Below are 18,402 nucleotides of genomic sequence, written 5' to 3' on the forward strand. Positions count from 1 at the left end.
GGAAATTTTTTGGGATTAAATTCACCAACGCGATCGTTCGTTAAATCATTAAATGTGGGTAATAGTGGCTTTCCAAAAATGAGTTAAAAATCTGCAAGAATTTTACATTATTAGTTTTAAAATTATTCTGAGACCTTTAAAACTACTTTTTGTGAATTCTCGGGTTATTTTACCCGTTAAATACTCGTTGAATCGATAAATTGCGATACAAAATCCAGTTTTTCGGGTTAGTAATCAAATACGGGTTATTTTTTTATCATTTTTATTTTTTTCTTTGTTTTCCTCCAACAGAACCGCCTGTCTCTCTCTCTCCGCGACCTCATCCTCTTTTCAATTTTTTCTCTCTCTCGAATCTCTCTTTTTCCTCCTCTAATCTCTCTTGTTCTGGTTCTTTTCGATTTCTTCTCCTCCCATCCGAAACTCCTGTTCTGGGTAAGTGTTGCCTTCATTTTCTGATCAGGCCGCCCGTTGACTCTTATTTTCCGGCGAGGTAACGGCGTTGGCGCGTGTTTCTTGCTTCTCGTGTGTATTCGGTCTGTATATGGGCGTTCATGTGCATCCATATATGAATGTATAGCCGTGTGTGTATGTTACTGTTGTGGGTGCGTGTGTGTTTTTGATGGTTTTTCGGCTTCCTTGCTGGCTGTGTTTCCGGTTTCCGCCGTTCCGACGAGGCGAGCCCCTCCTGAACTGCAGCGCGTAGGCGCGTGTTTCTCTGTTGGTTGCCTTATTCGAATTGAATTGTTGGTTTTTAACATAATATTGATTTTAATTATTTAATTTTCTGTAAAAAAATAATTAGATTAAAATACATGAAAATAATAAAAATATTACAGAAATATTTTACGAGAAATATTAAATTAATTGGTAAAATTTACGTAGGATGTCCGATATACGGAAACCCGTGAATTTTACCGTCGTCGGCGATGAGCCTCGGCGAGCCGACGGTGGACTATGATGAATATTTCTGAGTCCTACAATTTAAAATACAAAAATACGAATAATAAGTAATAATTGTATTTGAATTGGCATTTGGGAATTTATGGATGTTGGTTGTTTTTAATTGAAATCGGTGGTTGAGACTTGTAAATTGGATTGAGATGGTTGTGATTGATTTGACATCGAGTTGTTCGACGGGGTAGTCCGAAAATTAAAGGAGGTGCTGCACGATTTTCGGAAAATCAAATTACGGAAATACGGGGGCGTATTCAGTGACTATCGAGACGTCGAACGATTATATGTAAATATTTCATGCAAACCTGATTGTATGTTGTGGAGAAATGTCTTGCCAAAAACGATAACCCTAATTTCATAAAATGACGAGTATACGTATTTTATGGAAATGAATATCGAACCGACTTTCGAGGATATGAACCCTAATTGATACGTGTATTATAATATCGAGTATGTTACGAGTCGGGTCTTGTTAACGTATTGGTAGATTGTTAGCGAGGATATGTCAAGTATATTCGGACGTCTAATTTAGGGTATTTCGGTTCCTATAGGTTCCAGTCGAAATCCCTAGCATCCCGTTCGGTGCAAAGCCAGCCAGTAATAGTTGTTAAAGCGTATTGAGGCAAGTACCCCTGACTATATCTTTATGGTTCAGTAATATATGAATAATTGTTGATTTAAATTTACGTACTGGAACATAACGTTTTAGGTTACGTATCCCTTGTGTTCAAATTATTTTGTTAACTTGTATTTTGGGGGGAAAAGTAACTTCTGAAGTACCTATCTCTACACTTTGAATAAAATGAAAATGTTGTGGAAAGTGTGTCGTGATAGAATTGTTTTGAAAAGAGATAGGTAAGTGGTTCAGAAAACTGGATAAAGTTGATCAGATAATTGTATGAGCGTGCGCAAGGGCCCGTAACGGCCGGGAAAATAGCGTAAGAGGCGAAGTGGTTGCACACCCTATTATAACCACCAGCCCAGCGTGAGAGGGACCTAGCTAATCTCTGAGTTCCGGAACAAGTTTCATGGAAAGGCCAAGAGAGTCGTCCTATGGAGATAGACTGATCAGATGTCTCACTAGGGATCATCCAATACTTTTATAACTGAGCGAAGTTTTATGGTTCCCGTAACGGGACAAGTGGTTTTGGGTCCCCGTAACGGGACAAATGGTTTTATGGTTCCTGTAATAAAATAGAAGATTTGAAAATGAAAGTAGCATGCTAAGATTGAACTTGGGTATTTACACAACACAATTAATGAGATGTTTTATAGAGCATGCTAGCTATTGATATCCAGTTTTCATCTGTTTTACCTGTTTTACTTGTTTTCTAATAACAAGTTATGATTTCTGCTGCTACAATTGTTTATCATAAACTGTTTTGATCATTATTCATATAGTGGTACTGCTGAGCGATTGATCGCTCACTTTTGCAAAATATTTTGTATATGCTCACATTGCAGATGCCTAGGAGGTTGTGCTATCTTAGGAAGGGCCAGTTTTCAGTTCCTCATGTGTTGATCTCCTCTGAGTGTATTGTGTCAGACCATGTGTGGAATGTGAGTTGCTGTAGATAGTTAGAAATGTCAGATTATTTTAAATAAGTTGTTTTGTAATATGTATGTAACCTAAATTATACTTGAACCTGGAAAATATCTTGTGAAGGGGTTGTTTATATTTAAATAAAATGAGTTGATTGTATTATATTTATAGTTTGACATTGTTAGTGACTTCAACTCCTGACCTCGGGGTTGAGGCCGTCACAATTATACTGATACTATTACCCAAGTGTTAGTTATACCCTTTAAATAGCCTGATTACTTTTCAGAGTTATACACTCAATACCTTTGTCATTTCATACTCAATTTTAATACCTTTGTTTATTGAGATACCTTATTATTGATACTGTGGTTTACTGAAATTCCATATTGTTGGTACTTATGCCTATCGAGGTTCCCGATTGATAATACCTATGCTTTAGTGATACCCTGCTTCGAAATAACTTTGATTATATACAACATTTATACCCATGCTTAGCTTGGATTATATTTTAGCTTACGTTCTTTACTTATACCTTTGTTTACCCCACTTAAATTCCTGAAATGAAACTAAGAATGATTTTCAACTTGAAAGAGTCCAAATGATTTCAAAGGTCGGTAAATGTTTTAAAATAAAGTTAAGTTTTAAAAGTACAATGAAATTCCAACAAAGGTTTTAATGAAATTCTAAAGACTGGATAATGACGTAAGAGGCTAGCGGGACTAGTTCAGTCGCGTAAGAGGCTAGCGGGGCTAGTCAAGCATTATAGGCTGAAATAATGCCTTAGGTACCTTATGAACGGAATGGAGGTCAGTACGGGCTGATCACCCGTATTATATTTAAAGGACGGATATTCCAATCAAAACGATTAATTTCTTTTAAAATAAAAGTAAAGGTTCTACTTGTGCTTTACGCACGGTTTCTATGAAGTGTTACGAGTCACGTTTTTTTTATTATAAAATAAAGTGATTTTAAAGCTTTCCGGAGTTTTGATAGAAACCTACTCGTGAAATATTTATTCTACCAAGTATTGATTCATTCAGAACCATAAGCTTCAACCCTGAAACCATGATACATATATCTATTTAATTACTGTTAAGTTACTGCCACATTTGGTATTTAGAACTGTTCCAATAGTTACTTGCTGAACCCTTTCTGTTCATATTATTTTGTGTTGATCTAACCATGACAGTTAAGAAAGAAGATGACTAGACTTAGGAGTACCGCGCGTAAGACTGTTCTTAGTGGTCCCTTCCGCATCGTTAGATTTCAGGTGCCAAATCAGGTAGAAGGGAGGAATCGTTGAAAGACTTTTGAAAATGTAACATTTTGTGTTCATATACAATTGGGTTATTTGGAAATTCCAAGTTGGAATTGAAATCTTTAATTTAAAAAGGGTTGTAATAATGTTTGTATTCTGGTTGATAGTTGTAATCTTGTCTCATACCTCATCATGTATTGGTCCTTGCATTTATCGGGGTTTTATGTTGCTATTATTGCATAATTTGTATATTATATTGGAGTCGTGAGTTCACAAATCTAACCCAGAGTTTGAGGGCGTCAGAAATTGGTATCAGAAAAACAGGTTTTGGTCCCTGAGACAAGTTACGATAAAGAGGTTATAAGTTTAAGATAAAGATGAACGAGAGTCTTCGACTTCTATAGACTTGAGTTAAGACTATTTGCATTAGTCTTGAGAGTTGGGTCGAATTAGAAAATTGAGAGTTGGGCCCGATAATTAAAAAATACTTGTGACATTTTTATTCAAAATTACACCCCCTATTCCAACAGTACCCACAGCTCAGCCCAAATGCTTATGGGGTCCTTCCACTAAGCATGTATAATCTAATTTACTGCAGATGTCCACCGCAAATGATTTTTTAAGCACCAATCATTAGCAGAAATGCAATCTTTAAAAACTAAATTCCAGATGCTTGAAAATCTCGAACTGAATGGCTCATTTGCCTTTAACCACGAGTAAGATCCATGATTAATAATAAAAATTTGGGCGTCTTTGTTAATTTTCTTATATTCAAAAACTAGCTCATTTCGAGATAACTATATAGTTCATAATATTTCACTACAGTCACTTCCAAGCCTTGAAGGTTGGACCAATTTGCAAAACATGAAGCAATTTTGATAATGACATACGATTTTGCAAATAAACTCGTATGTCAAAATCCCACAATTTCTTAATATGGTCCGAGCTCCACCCTGCTAACTCGCAATCTAAAAATAAATGATCCATTGTTTAAGGGTTATGTCCGCACCATGCACACATTTTTTTTTGAAAATTTGCACATAATCATCCGAAAAGAAAAGTCATTTACATGTAATATACTATGCAATTTTTTCATAAAAATATCAGTATTTTAGGTGGTACCATTGTGTTCCAAAAATTTGACCAACCACTTATTGATCCATTTTAATATTTACATATATTATCTAAAAATTAGAATTGACAAATTTTTATTTGATTGCGATATCATTGATTAAAAATATGTGAAATTTAATAAACAAACATTTTATTTCCCAATCAGATATTTAGATATATATGTATGCTAAGATATGTGAACAAAACTATACATTATTTTTACATCAGTGATTAATTTGATTTAACCTAAATCATAACTAGAAATTACATACTAACGTATATTGATAAAATATAAACATGACACACAAACACGCGCGCGCGCCCACACACATATATATATATATATATGTATGTGTGGATGAATAATTGAGAAACTGCAATCAAGTATCTCTGAGTGAGAGATGATATAGAAATTATTGTAATTTAAGCACTACTTGTTTATCGTTTTCCATATTAGTTTAAATTAGTTCGTAAACACATTTGTTAGTAGAGGAAATTTAAATAAATACATATAATAGCTTCTTATAAAATTTACGCGTGTCATAAAATTATGTGTACGCTTTAATTTGAGAAACAATGAAAAAATTGAGATAAAGCATCTTTATCATGTGTCACATGACAATCGATATTATCCGCACATAGTGATTAATTTATATTGATATTGTGGAAACATGATATATGTATTTTACACGCGCCAAAAAAGTTATACGTAAGGTTGTTCGAAGAAGAGAAATTAAATTGAAACATCTTTATTGAGATGACATAATAAATGCCGTAATCAAAATAAATTTATCTAAATGACATAATAGTTATCATAATTCAGGCGTTATTTTTTCATGCTTATCTATTTTTATTTAAACAACTTTTTTAAATATATGTAAAAAAATAAACCACAATGAGAGAACAAATACATATCACGTCTTCTCAGAAATTTGACATTTATTTCGAGATTCATGAAAAAATTAAGATCAAACATCTTTTTTTTTTTTTTTAAAAATATCACGTACTACGATTACGATTATAAACGTTCATCTTTGTCCATATCATATAAATTTTTCTTACTCATCATTCATCGTTATCAATAGTAAAATATATAACCCCAATAATTATAATGTAACACGATTTGAAATTATTTTATAATTACAAATCTTAGTATTTCCCCTATTTATATCCATGTTCTTCCCTCTATTTCACCTTTTTTTTAATAAAAAAATGGGGGCATATTTCGAATTATCAGAAATAAGTAGGTCTAAGTTGATAACTGCACCTTCCTAGCACATATACGATAACCAAATTGCCACCGACCTCTCTTTAAATTTTTAACAAATATCTCCTCGAAAATTAGACTTGCGTGTATGGAAATATTTAAAAAAAATCCAATAAAAGAAACAATGCCACCTAGATTTATGCTTTTTACTCGTACATCTTGTATCTATCTACAACTACAAATACATAGCTACCCACTTTCTCTCTCTAAAAATCATCCTTTTCTCTCTCCTCACTCAACCCACTTATACACCAACAGTACACACATATAAACTCTGTACGTATATATATATCTATCTGTCTTGTGTCGGTGTTGAGATCTTTTTGCTGTTCTATTCACTTTCTTATGCCAATTAAGGTTCTTTCAGATCTACATACAATATTTGTGTGTATTTGTTGGGGTAAGTCTGGCTAATTGTTTGATTAATTTGAAAATTGTTTTTGAATTTTGATTAATTAAAGTGTTTTGGAATTGTTAATGCAGGGTTTTTTTGGGATTTTTCAGAGGACAATGCAGCAAGATCAGCGAAAGAAAGTGAGTTTTGATTGAATTGACTGTATTTATAGTTACCCTTTTTTTGTTTTTGAATTGGGTTGTTGTTTGTTTTGTGAATTGATTGTTGTTTGTTTTGTAAATAATTGTTAATTAAAATGTGATGGGTGGCTTGTTTAGTTATTTGTGGTTGGGTTGTTGTTGATGATGATCAATCTTGATGGTTTTGTTGGATTTAACTTCAAATGTGTAGGTTTTAGCTGTTTTTAGGAGCAATTGATTGTTTTAGATAAACCCGAGTTTTTTAACATGTTATATAGGTTTGTGAGCAAGTATAATTTATAAGCATCTTGTTGCACCGCCTGAAGTTACTTTGGTGTTGATCTTTTAATGGCTCTTTATTTTTCTTCGTTATTATTTTGGTTTGATTTTTAGTGTATGGATTGATTATTGTACGGTCAGTGGAATTTCAGGGAACGTGATATTTTTCGGTGTTTATCAATTTGTTATGAGACTTATGGGGGATTTTGTTTTTTCTAATATCTGAAACCTAATTCGTTCCTTTTTTGAGTAGCAAGTACCTATTTTCTGAAAATAAGCTGTGAAACAAATTACATCTGTATGTGATTAGTTATTTGATGCTGCAGATCTTAAGTACGTATTAAAATTATTAGTATAGAGCTGGTAAATGTTATTGGTATTGTTGGTCATAGTATGTTAAAGCTACAATTATATTTTTCAATAAAAAAGTTATTGGAAAATTATTAGATGATGATGTACATCTTCAATTTCAAGTTTTCACTTTACTGGAAAGTACTTATTTGCATGTGTGCTTAATCTGGCCTTGACCGGTCCTATGTTTTGCAGAGTTCCACAGAGGCTGCTGATTTTTTCTCAGAATATGGCGATGCCAGCCGATACAAGATCCTGGAGGTTATAGGGAAGGGAAGCTATGGTGTTGTTTGCTCAGCAATTGATACCCATACTGGTGAGAAAGTAGCCATAAAGAAAATATATAACATATTCGAGCATCTCTCCGATGCTGCCAGAATTCTTCGCGAGATAAAGCTGCTCAGGCTTCTAAGACATCCTGACATTGTGGAAATCAGGCATATAATGCTACCACCATCTAGAAAGGATTTTAAAGATATTTATGTGGTTTTTGAGCTCATGGAGTCAGATCTCCACCAAGTCATTAAAGCTAATGATGATTTGACAAAGGAGCACTATCAGTTCTTCCTTTACCAGTTGCTTCGTGCTCTGAAATATATTCACACAGGTAATTAGCATAAGTTTCGATTCAAATAAAGCCAAACTTGTAGCAATTGTGTATTGGATGTTCTTAATCGTAATTGTATGTGAGAGCAATGTTTTCCTGCGACTTCATTGAACTTTTTTATTGATTGTAATAAATTTGATCTATGTTGCTGCAGCAAATGTCTACCATCGAGATTTGAAGCCAAAAAATATATTGGCAAATGCGAATTGTAAACTTAAGATTTGTGATTTTGGATTGGCAAGAGTCGCTTTCAATGATACACCCACAACTATTTTTTGGACGGTATGTTATTAGCATCAATGATAAATAAACATGCAAATTCCATTACTTTCTCGAGTGAAAAGAGTTTTACTTTTACAGTTCTACTATTCTAAAAAATGATAATTGCACGGGCAAATATAATATAAAATTTGTTGTTTTCATGTAATAGTCTTTGTAAAAACCATACCGCGAGATAGGATCACGTGAGAACATTATATGGAAATACTGCTGCACCTATTATATGTTTCACTGTCAGTAAGCTCGGTCTACAAGTGTCTGATCCTTCTTTTTACAATATTTTATTTGTAGGATTATGTCGCAACAAGATGGTATAGAGCTCCCGAATTATGTGGGTCTTTTTTCTCGAAGGTATGGTTTACATACTTTTTATTAATTATATCATTATATTTTTTCCAGTTCTATCGACTGATTTCTGTATCTGTTGCACCGTCTTCTCATGTTTGAGCTTCAGAATTTTATGCATAGCTACACATGTACTTCACTTTGTTTGTATAAAGGTCTATAGACTATAGTTGTCACCTGAGTTGTCTGATCTGTTTATATTTTCATTAAATGTTGTGTGAGAATTGGAATGGACAATTAAATTGAATTATGGGTACCACGTAAAATGGATCACCTGCATCTGCAAACCATACCCGTGTTCCATGTTTTCTAGAGACATTTTTAAAATAAGATATTGCTTACAGAATTTTGTAATTTCATATCGTGGCAACTGACTTTGATTCCTGATGATATTTGGAAGCAGTATACCGCTGCTATCGATATTTGGAGTATTGGGTGTATTTTTGCGGAGGTTCTCACAGGAAAACCACTGTTTCCTGGAAAAAATGTTGTTCACCAGCTGGATCTGATGACAGATTTTCTAGGGTCACCATCAACGGAGACCATTTCTAGGGTATATGTTTGCCTTCTTAATTTGCGTTTTGTAAATGGTAAGATTGATGTTTATCAGCGGGATTTCTGCCCACTTACTCTGATACCTGCTTATGTTGGATTAGGTCCGCAATGAAAAGGCGAGAAGATATCTTACTAGCATGAGGAAGAAGCAACCTGTTCCCTTCGCACAGAAGTTCCCTAATGCAGACCCTTTAGCATTGCGACTATTAGAAAGACTTCTAGCTTTTGATCCAAAAGATCGACCAACTGCTGCAGAGGTTTGTTAAGACTACCTGATTTTCAGTTCTGTTCATTTTTAGATATTATCCAATTTCTATGGTCTGATATCTTCAGTTCAATTATTACTCATTGTTCTAAATACAATATTTTCTAACTATGTTCAGTAATTGTTCTATATTGTCTATTGTGCATGGCAGGCCCTGGCTGATCCATACTTCAAGGGACTTACCAAAGCTGACAGGGAACCATCATGCCAGCAAATTTCTAAAATGGAATTTGAATTTGAAAGGCGGAGGGTTACAAAGGATGACATTCGTGATTTAATATTTCGCGAGATACTTGAGTACCATCCTCTGTTGCTGAAGGATTATCTAAATGGAACTGAAAGGACCAATTTTCTCTACCCAAGGCAAGCTGCTTTTAGTTATTTCTCGTGTACTATTATATAAGGGCCGTTTGGATAATTGGATTATAATCCGGGTAACAGGAATGGGAATGAGATTTCAATACATTTTTGTATTATTTGTATTGAAATAATGAAATCTCATTTCCATTCCCTTCATCAGGGTTGAAATTCCATGATCCAAATAGGCACATAATTGATTGTATATAGTATTTGCTCAAAAGCCCCTTAAATAATCACTAAGGTCCAACATAAGGATTCACTATTTCCAGGACAGTATAGTTAGATTTTATATTATTTTATTAGGCAGTATTTGTGGCTTACAAAATGTAAATATGTGATGCTAATTTTAGCTAATTATGTGTGTAGTGCGGTAGATCAGTTCAGGAAACAATTTGCGCATCTCGAAGAAAGTTGTGGTAAAAGTGGGCCAGTGATTCCGCTTGAACGAAAGCATGCGTCCCTTCCTAGGTACATATATCTGAATGTTTATTTCCTTGCAAGTGTCTCTAATCTGAAATATAAAAAAAAAACTCTCTATCTTGTTTAAACAAGATACATAATAATTATGAAGATTTGATGGTTCTTTGATGTCATTTTTCTCAAAGGTGTTGGGGGATCTTATTACATATCCACTTTCTGCTTTTAGTCTTGTTTTGGTACAGAGGAGGTACTGCGGTAGTGATATGCTCTAGTGTGGAAGTTAAATTTGTACATGACACTTCACATCATCTATTTTGCAAGACAGTGCACTGATGGATATAAATTATGTTGTGGTGGATTGGATTATGATCTGAATGCGCACAGCTTTGCTATAATTATTATCTAATGCAGAAGATACACAATAATGGTGCTGTTCTGGAAGAATATAATAGGGAAGTGATTGGCATCTCAATTGTGGTAGAATTAGTTGATGTAGCTACTACCCTCTTTTCTTTATGATGTGTACTTTCGAGACCATGACTGTAATTTGTCGCCACAATTTGATGCCAATGAAGAGATAAGCATGATGTGTTTAACAATATAGTTTGGTGCTGTAGTCCGTTTGCTGATTATAAACATCTCCGCAGTTTGGATATTTATGGGGTCCCTCCCCTTTTCCTTTCAGCAAACAACTTCTCTGATTTATATACTTTTTGAGTTATTTCTAGTGAATGAAAGATTGTTTACACTTCTAATTTATATGGGCAGGTCCACGGTGGTTCATTCAAATTCGATCCCTCCCAAAGAACATCCAGTTGATATGGGAATGAAAAACATGCAACTTACAGAAGCTTCCAGTAGGCAATTCAGATATGGAGATGGAAATCCTATAAAGACTTCCAGGACATCTCAAGCACTGAACAAGATGCCACCAGGTATTCTTGAAGTTCTTGTTTATGTAATTAATTTGTGCTTTACAGCTTTTTAAAAATTTAAAATTTGCTAAATGTTTAATTGTTTGTTTTTAAGCCAAACCAGGAAGAGTTGTAGGACCTCTCCCACCTTACGAGAATGGAAATCTTATCGCACAACCGTATGACCCTAGAACATTAATGAGAAATGGAGCCATCCCTTCCCCGGCTGTTCTTCCAATTATTCCACCAGCATATTGCTATACGGTAAAACAGGAAAGAGTTGTGGAGAGGGAGAGGGAATTGACTTCACAACAAAAACACACCCCTGAGAGTAGCATAGCTGCCAAACTAGCCCCTGAAATAGCCATTAACATAGACACAAACCCATTTTACATGACGCGAGTAGGTCTTCCGAAGATGGAACATGTTGAAGGAAGGATTGGTGCTTCAGCACCTGCTCACAGAAAAGTTGGGGCTGTTCAGTATGGTATGGCGAGAATGTACTAATTGAGACACAGAAAGACCTTGGTAGGTATCCACTGGTTTTGTACATTGTTTTATTTTTATTTCACTTTTTGTATTTGTATATCCGATTAGATGAACTGCACTTGTAATCAATAAAACTAAAAATGTGCCGCATTGTTAGTCTGTAGTGTATATACATTGCATGGAGATTCAAAATAAACAAATTGGACGTTCCCCTAGTCTTGTTTCTTCATCACATTATAATTCCCCATCTCTTTTGTAGTATTGTAATCCTTTTGATGGACAGTCCTAAAACAAGGAGCTGTGGTTTTTTAGGGCCCAGGAATATTACCTGTATTACCAGTTTATAATAATATACATATTTTACTTGGTTTAGTGATGATTGTGAGCGAATTTTTACTGTATGTCTCTGTCATTAAATGGTACCTAAATTCTTCAAGTAAAAGATGAAGATGGGTTTGTGACCCGTGAACATTGAAAGTGTGCATGGATGTTATTGTTTGACTTATCATATTGTGGTAGCAGAGCAGAATTTACCACTGACAAAAATATAATAGTAGCAGTTTTATACTGGTAATAATTTGAGGTAATGAAAAAAAGGGAGTGAAGAAAAGGATGTGAATGTATTTTGTAGTTATATATAAGGTGGTCTGTGAAAGAAACAGGAGGGAGGGGTGTGTGTTTGGTAGCTGCAGCAGTGATAGGATTCCCAAATGCCCCCCCAAACACTCCAAAATCTCACTTTCTCTTTCACGCACCAATATCCCCCACAGACCCCAAACCACCGACTGGTTTCCTTCTTGGGAACATCACCCTCCTCTCATATACTCTAGTGAACTAAGACAGATGGTCCTCTGTTTGGCGAATCATAAGAAAAATTCTAAAATTTTAAAGGTAAGCGTGAGTAGAGGAACGTGGCCTCCTGTATTTATATTAATTTTACAATGTGAAATATATTTACGGAAATCTTTCGCGAACAGATGATTACGGTTACATCGGCCGCCGGGAATCAAGATCCAACGAAATAATATAATAAGAATAGTATATAGAAAGAAAAGCAGAAAATCCATAGGCAATAGCCATCAGCTCTACAGTTAGCATTCCTTTTCTCTTCCACCATCAATGGATCGTGGTGTGGGGCTCTATGTAGGATCCCCTCCGGATTAACATGCACATGCCTGTCAATATTTCACACTCATCTACTCACCCCTCCTATTTTTTATTACTTATATGTTTTTTCTGTATAAATCTATGTTATAGAAATCGGTCGATTTTTCAAAAATCGTCGATAAATCGCTAAAAAATCGGTTAAATTTTTTTGTCCGATTTGACCGATTTCCGATAAATCGTAAATCGATAACTCAACGGAATAGTTCCGATTTTCGAAATCTGCAACACTGGTATAAAATAAGTATAAACTTTTTATACACGGTTCAAATATTTACCAAGATGTAAATTTATGAATTTAATTTGTCTATAGTTTCTGCTATTTTAATCGAACTAGATATTAGAAATTATTTTATTCAAAACAGATGTGAGTGATGTCACCTCAAAACTACAAATATAATACAGTAGCATAATGTAGTATGCACCCATGATCCTCTGGTGCTAGAATTATGTAAAAAATGAGGTGTATTCTCACATGTGCCACCATATTACCACAAATTACATTATCTGTCATTTTCTGAATTATTACTTTGCGTCAGTAAAAGATATGGCCGAGTATTTTAGGACATCAATTCATTCATTATACCATAGAACAATTCTCCTGCATCTTGTAGATATTACCATATATATGAAGCCACTAGGCCACCACCACACCACCAGTATCTTTTTAATAAATTTCAAAATAACCGATAATCATCCAAAATCTGAAAATAAAAAAAACCCTTAATCACTTATAATATCTCATCCCGCTCACCCATGCACCATCTTAGATCCTATGCGTGTTTATTATTTTTAATTGCATTTTTCCTTTCGCAAAAGATGAAATTATATAACTTTCAATCTTTTTTCTGATTTTATCGTGTTGAATACTCCTTCCGTCCCATTCATTTTTATATACTTTATTTTTTGGGGTGTTCCATTTAATTATATATATTTCAAAACTTATTAAAAATAATAAAAAATTAATAATATAAATTCAACTACATTACATCAACTACTTTTTTCTGTTATACTCACTTTATTCATTAAATATTAATAAGTCTCATCACTTTATTCAACTTTATACTTTTTTCACTAAATTATATTCTTTTTCTCTCTCATTTCACTATCTTATCAAAAATAATATTATTTAACATGTTTCTTGTTCTCGGTATTCAAATCATTTATATACAAATGACTAGGACGGAGGGAGTATAATTTATCGTCAAAACTTAGAGTTATGTCATTACCTGGACTTGTATCTTGAGATAAAAGAGCGGGTAAACGTAAAAGGAGCCCGGTCCCGACAAGTATTGGTGAGGGAGGGATTTCGGAACAAGTAAACTGTTAGATTAATCATTTACCGGTACTGGATACTTATCATTTGCCCTGCCTCAGTTTCTTGGATAATGTCCGCAACTCATTTTTATTTAATTCGGAACTGTTAGATGGTTAATACAATTCGTTGGGAAACCCCTCTAGCAAACACTTGACGGAACCGGCTCCAAATAAAAATTACAGTGGTAAATCAAGTGAACAAGTATAAAATGTGGGTACATATTAGGGTTGCACGAAGCCTGAAACATAATAAAAGTACATGTGAGGGGGCTGTGAGCTGTCTAGTATAACCGTACAACTATTAACATCGATAAGGCACATGAAATAATAATATTTCCAATAATGGTACTGCATAGTAATTTATATTATCTAAAATATAACATGCATAGTGTATCTAACAACCTGAACAGTAAATACATTCCTATGACAGGCATTGTTGGTAAATTATTTAACACCAATATTTAGCTCTATTAATACCCAAACAAGTCCTAAAATGAAAATAGGGTGGAGCATGTTTCTAAAATTTTCATTAGTTTTTGGGGTTCTGTCTGGTATGTGTCAAAAAGCATATATTGTGAATGCTAGGGATACTATTATAAAAAAGTGTAAGTTAATTAAAATAAAATAAATTTATAAAATGTTGTACTTTTAACAAGGGCCTACGTGCACAATCACAAAAAAGACGGTAAATTTTAATAAAAGAATTAATAGCAAGTAAAAGGGAATTATGAAAGATTGGATAGCTCAAGTGGTAAAGGGCTTATCCTCTGTCGTCCCAGATCCTGGGTTCGATTCTGGCTCACCCCGAGAATTGTTGAGAACAGATACTCATTTGTAAGGTTATAAGCCAAAATTAGTCAAAAAAAAAGTAAGAATAAAAATTAGGGCTAACAATGTACAAAGGGGGGAGAGGGTGTTTGCAGATATAGAGACAATGAAGTATAAGTAATTATGTACATATAAATAGGACGGGGGGAAGCACATGGGAGGTGTTAGGTTCAAGAAAATCATGTGATTGCATGTGCATTCTCCGTTTGTTTTTAAAAGAAGTGGCACCCACTTTTTCCCACTATCTTTTGCTCCTCTCCCCCCTTCTCTTGCATCCTCCCACACTTGATTATCTGTCCTCCTCCTTGCTTATAGCTTTCAAAGTTAAATTTATTTTTACAGTCGGGCCGTTTGTTACTGCATACTATATTCTCCGTAAAATGTTTATTTATTATTATATTGTATATATATATATTATGATATAATATGATGTATGTAAATTAGGGCTGAGGGGCTTCTATTTTTACTTACAACATTATTATTAATAAATAATGTTCTAAAAATTAGTTAATTTAAACGAATATTCTGGTGAGTAATTGAAAACCGAAAGTGGATCGATTTCGGATTTAAACAAATACTTGACCGAGTATTTGGATGGTGAAAATCAGTATTCAAAAAATCGGTCGATTACTCAAAATTTGGAGACGTAATCGAGTAGATCCGATTTACGAATTTTACAACATTATTATAATACACGCTTATCCGGAGTATTCCCCTTGTTTGATAACTTAATTGCACCTTGTTTGATTACTTAATTACAGGGGGTTATTGCAGTGAAAAGTAAAAAACAGGAAAATAAAAGTAGGGATGATAGTATGAGTTGGAAGCACATGCAAGAGGAGCGACTCGGAAAGTGCAGTACAAAATCACCACTTGGTTTCACCAATCCATATAATGTATATTTATATATTATTTATTCAGGGGATTGAGGAATCCAAAATTAATAAACCCCACACCCCCCCTCCCCTCCTGCCTTGCTCTCTTTCCATTTGACATTTCTTTGCTCTTCATTCATCCATCCCTCCCCTCCAAACAAGAATTCAACTCAACCATGAATAATATAACCAGTGGAATGACAAATGCAAAGGCCTTGAATCACACATCATCTTTAGCTACAAGGGCATTGGCTCCTCTGCAAGCTGAGAACATCAACCTGAAAAGAAAAAGAGATGAAAGCTTGGTAGACAATAGTGAAGGTGAAGATGAGGATGATGAAGAAGAAGAAGAGTGTAAAGAAGAGGTGGAAAAGAAGATTGTTGAGTTACAAAAAATAGTACCAGGAGGTGAGTCACTTGGGAATGTAGACAATCTTTTTGAAGAAACTGCTGGTTACATTTTGGATTTGCAAAACCAAATCAAAGGTCTCAGAGTTCTTGCTTCTTTTTTTGAGTTACTTGACAAGCAAAAAACTAAGCTTGGAGGTTGAGTTGAGTTGAGTTGAGTCATTTCACACTACACTCCTTCATATACCTCTCATCTATATATAATTTACATTGTTCTCTTTGACAACCTTTTTATGTATCTCTATTTACTTTTTCTTTATCTATCTTAGCTAGCTTAGCATGTTCAAGAAGATCTAGATTTTAGTTTCTTTTTTTATGATTTTTTCATTTCTTGATGTTGGTAAATTCTCATGATCAGTCTCTTTATTTCCAAGAAGTATAGAGAAGCTTGTTTCTTATCTATCTTCATTACCAATGCTTTATTTTGAATGACATTGCTGCAACCAACTATATAATGCAGAAGCTGTGTATCAATGCAAAATCAATGTGTGTGCAAGTATGTCACATCTATTTAGATCATGTGTGTGTATGGTTCTGCATTTACAGGCAATTTGGACACAAGAATTTTCTCAGGCCATGCATGTTGTTTTGAACATTAATTTGTCCTTTCACCTGGCCTTTCTTATCCAGTAAAAGAACCAAAAATCCAAACAGCCAGTAGTACTACATTTTTCTCTGAAATTAGCTGAGTTATTTTGGGGCAAATTTGTTTTCTTTGGAAAATAAGTTTGAGCTATGCTTTTTGTTTCGGATAAACATGAAATATACAAAATCTAATCCCATGTAAAAATCATAGTAACTGTCTCGCCCCAGTTTGACTTTTACTAATGTGCTTCCCTTTCACAATTCAAAGAACATGGGACAGTACAGTGTAATAATCGCATAAAAAGACAAAATTACAAGGATTACCATGTTACTACTACCGCCTACTTCAGTAACTGTGGTTTTTTTATGACTTATTACACGCCCTACTTATTAAACAAACCAAGCTTCCTATTCCCAAACTTAGTGGCTCCGTCTCATTTTAGTAATCTCTTTTGATATTTTTTTGCCAAACAACTTGTAACAAGATATATACAAAGGGTTGGTATTTTAATATAGTTATGAATAAATTTAAAAAGTAATGAAATTTAAAGTAAAGCATGAGATTGAAATAAAAAAAAGATGGGCAGGAAAGTGAGGGGGGTGAATGATGAATAAGGGAGTTGTAGGAAAAGGAGGAGAGTGAAGAAGGCACATGCATAAGTGGGCTTTGATTGATGGGGGAAGATTGAGAGAGAGGCAAGAAGAGGGAAGAGTATGTGTGGATTTAAATTTCATCACATGACAAAGAGAGATCTTGTTGGGAGGGATAGTAATGACAAAGCAGATAGTGTTTATGTTTATCACATGATTTGTGAATTTCATTTATTGCCCTAGGGTCTTCCATTTTTGTATTCTTTTATAGTTTTATACCCTCTTTCTATTCTCCTCTCTTTTGTTCTCTTTACTCCACATACAAAACAACTAGGGGGCGCCCTGAAGGCGAGTCAAGTTCAACACCGCCGGTCTCGGCTCGAATTCGATTAAATTCGATTAAAAAAATCAGGGTTCGAGTTTAAATTTGACCGAATTTTTAATTTCAAGCTCGAAGTTAAGTTCGTGAAAAGTTTGATAGTATTGAGTTTAGCTCGAAAAATTGAATAATTTCACCAAATATTAATAAAAGCTCGAAATATGACAGGTTCGGCTCGAGTTTGATTCGATTAAATATATAAAATATAAATAAAATACTTAATATTTATATAAAAATATATTTATAATAAAAAAATTAAAAATAATAGAGATTCGATAAGGCTCGTGAACCTTACGACCCGAGTAATTTGAGGCTCGAGCTCGGCTCGGTAAATAATTTGAAAAACTCGAGCTCGAGCTAGGCTCAATTATTACAGAGGCGAATTCAAATATTTTAAGACTCGAGTTCCAGTAGCTCGGAAACGGGTTGACTTGTTTACACCCCAGAAACAACATATATTTACTAAAATTTGAATGATGGATTTTTTATTTTTAAGGCAGGGGGAGTAAGGGCCTAGATTCTGAGGGTGAAAAGAAAATCTTGATTGTAACTCCAGCAAATGCAAAATTATAACATAATTGGTGATTTAAAAATAAGGAATTCTAGTATCCAATGTTAAGAAAAAATAATAATGAGGAGAGGAGGGGAAAATAGAGGTGACAATTCATTGCTATCTTTTGATACAACAGTCCAAGTGTGATCTGCATGTGCGGCCCTTGATT

General features: G+C 34.2%; 2 protein-coding genes across 3 annotated transcripts; both read left to right on the forward strand.

Annotated features, from left to right (window-relative positions):
- Positions 1-6,312: 6,312 nt before the first annotated feature.
- Positions 6,313-11,752, forward strand: LOC141711772 (mitogen-activated protein kinase 10-like). 2 transcript variants are annotated; one of them, XM_074514452.1, is made up of 11 exons: positions 6,313-6,535; positions 6,619-6,669; positions 7,495-7,906; positions 8,061-8,188; positions 8,477-8,536; positions 8,934-9,083; positions 9,187-9,342; positions 9,502-9,713; positions 10,077-10,178; positions 10,899-11,065; positions 11,169-11,752. In XM_074514452.1, exons 2-11 carry the CDS (start codon positions 6,646-6,648, stop codon positions 11,549-11,551), a joined length of 1,794 nt encoding a protein of 597 aa, XP_074370553.1. In that variant the 5' UTR covers positions 6,313-6,535; positions 6,619-6,645; the 3' UTR covers positions 11,552-11,752. The 2 variants fall into 2 exon arrangements, with proteins under 2 accessions (XP_074370553.1, XP_074370552.1); XM_074514451.1 differs by having other exon boundaries at positions 6,316-6,535; positions 11,160-11,752.
- Positions 11,753-15,778: 4,026 nt separating this feature from the next.
- On the forward strand, positions 15,779-16,525 carry LOC141711773 (transcription factor PAR2-like). Its single transcript, XM_074514453.1, has one exon. The coding sequence runs from the start codon at positions 15,894-15,896 to the stop codon at positions 16,266-16,268; it is 375 nt and encodes a 124-aa protein (XP_074370554.1). The 5' UTR covers positions 15,779-15,893; the 3' UTR covers positions 16,269-16,525.
- Positions 16,526-18,402: the final 1,877 nt, after the last annotated feature.

Source organism: Apium graveolens, chromosome 3 (assembly GCF_009905375.1).
Source record: "Apium graveolens cultivar Ventura chromosome 3, ASM990537v1, whole genome shotgun sequence".
Classification (NCBI taxonomy): Eukaryota; Viridiplantae; Streptophyta; class Magnoliopsida; order Apiales; family Apiaceae; genus Apium; species Apium graveolens.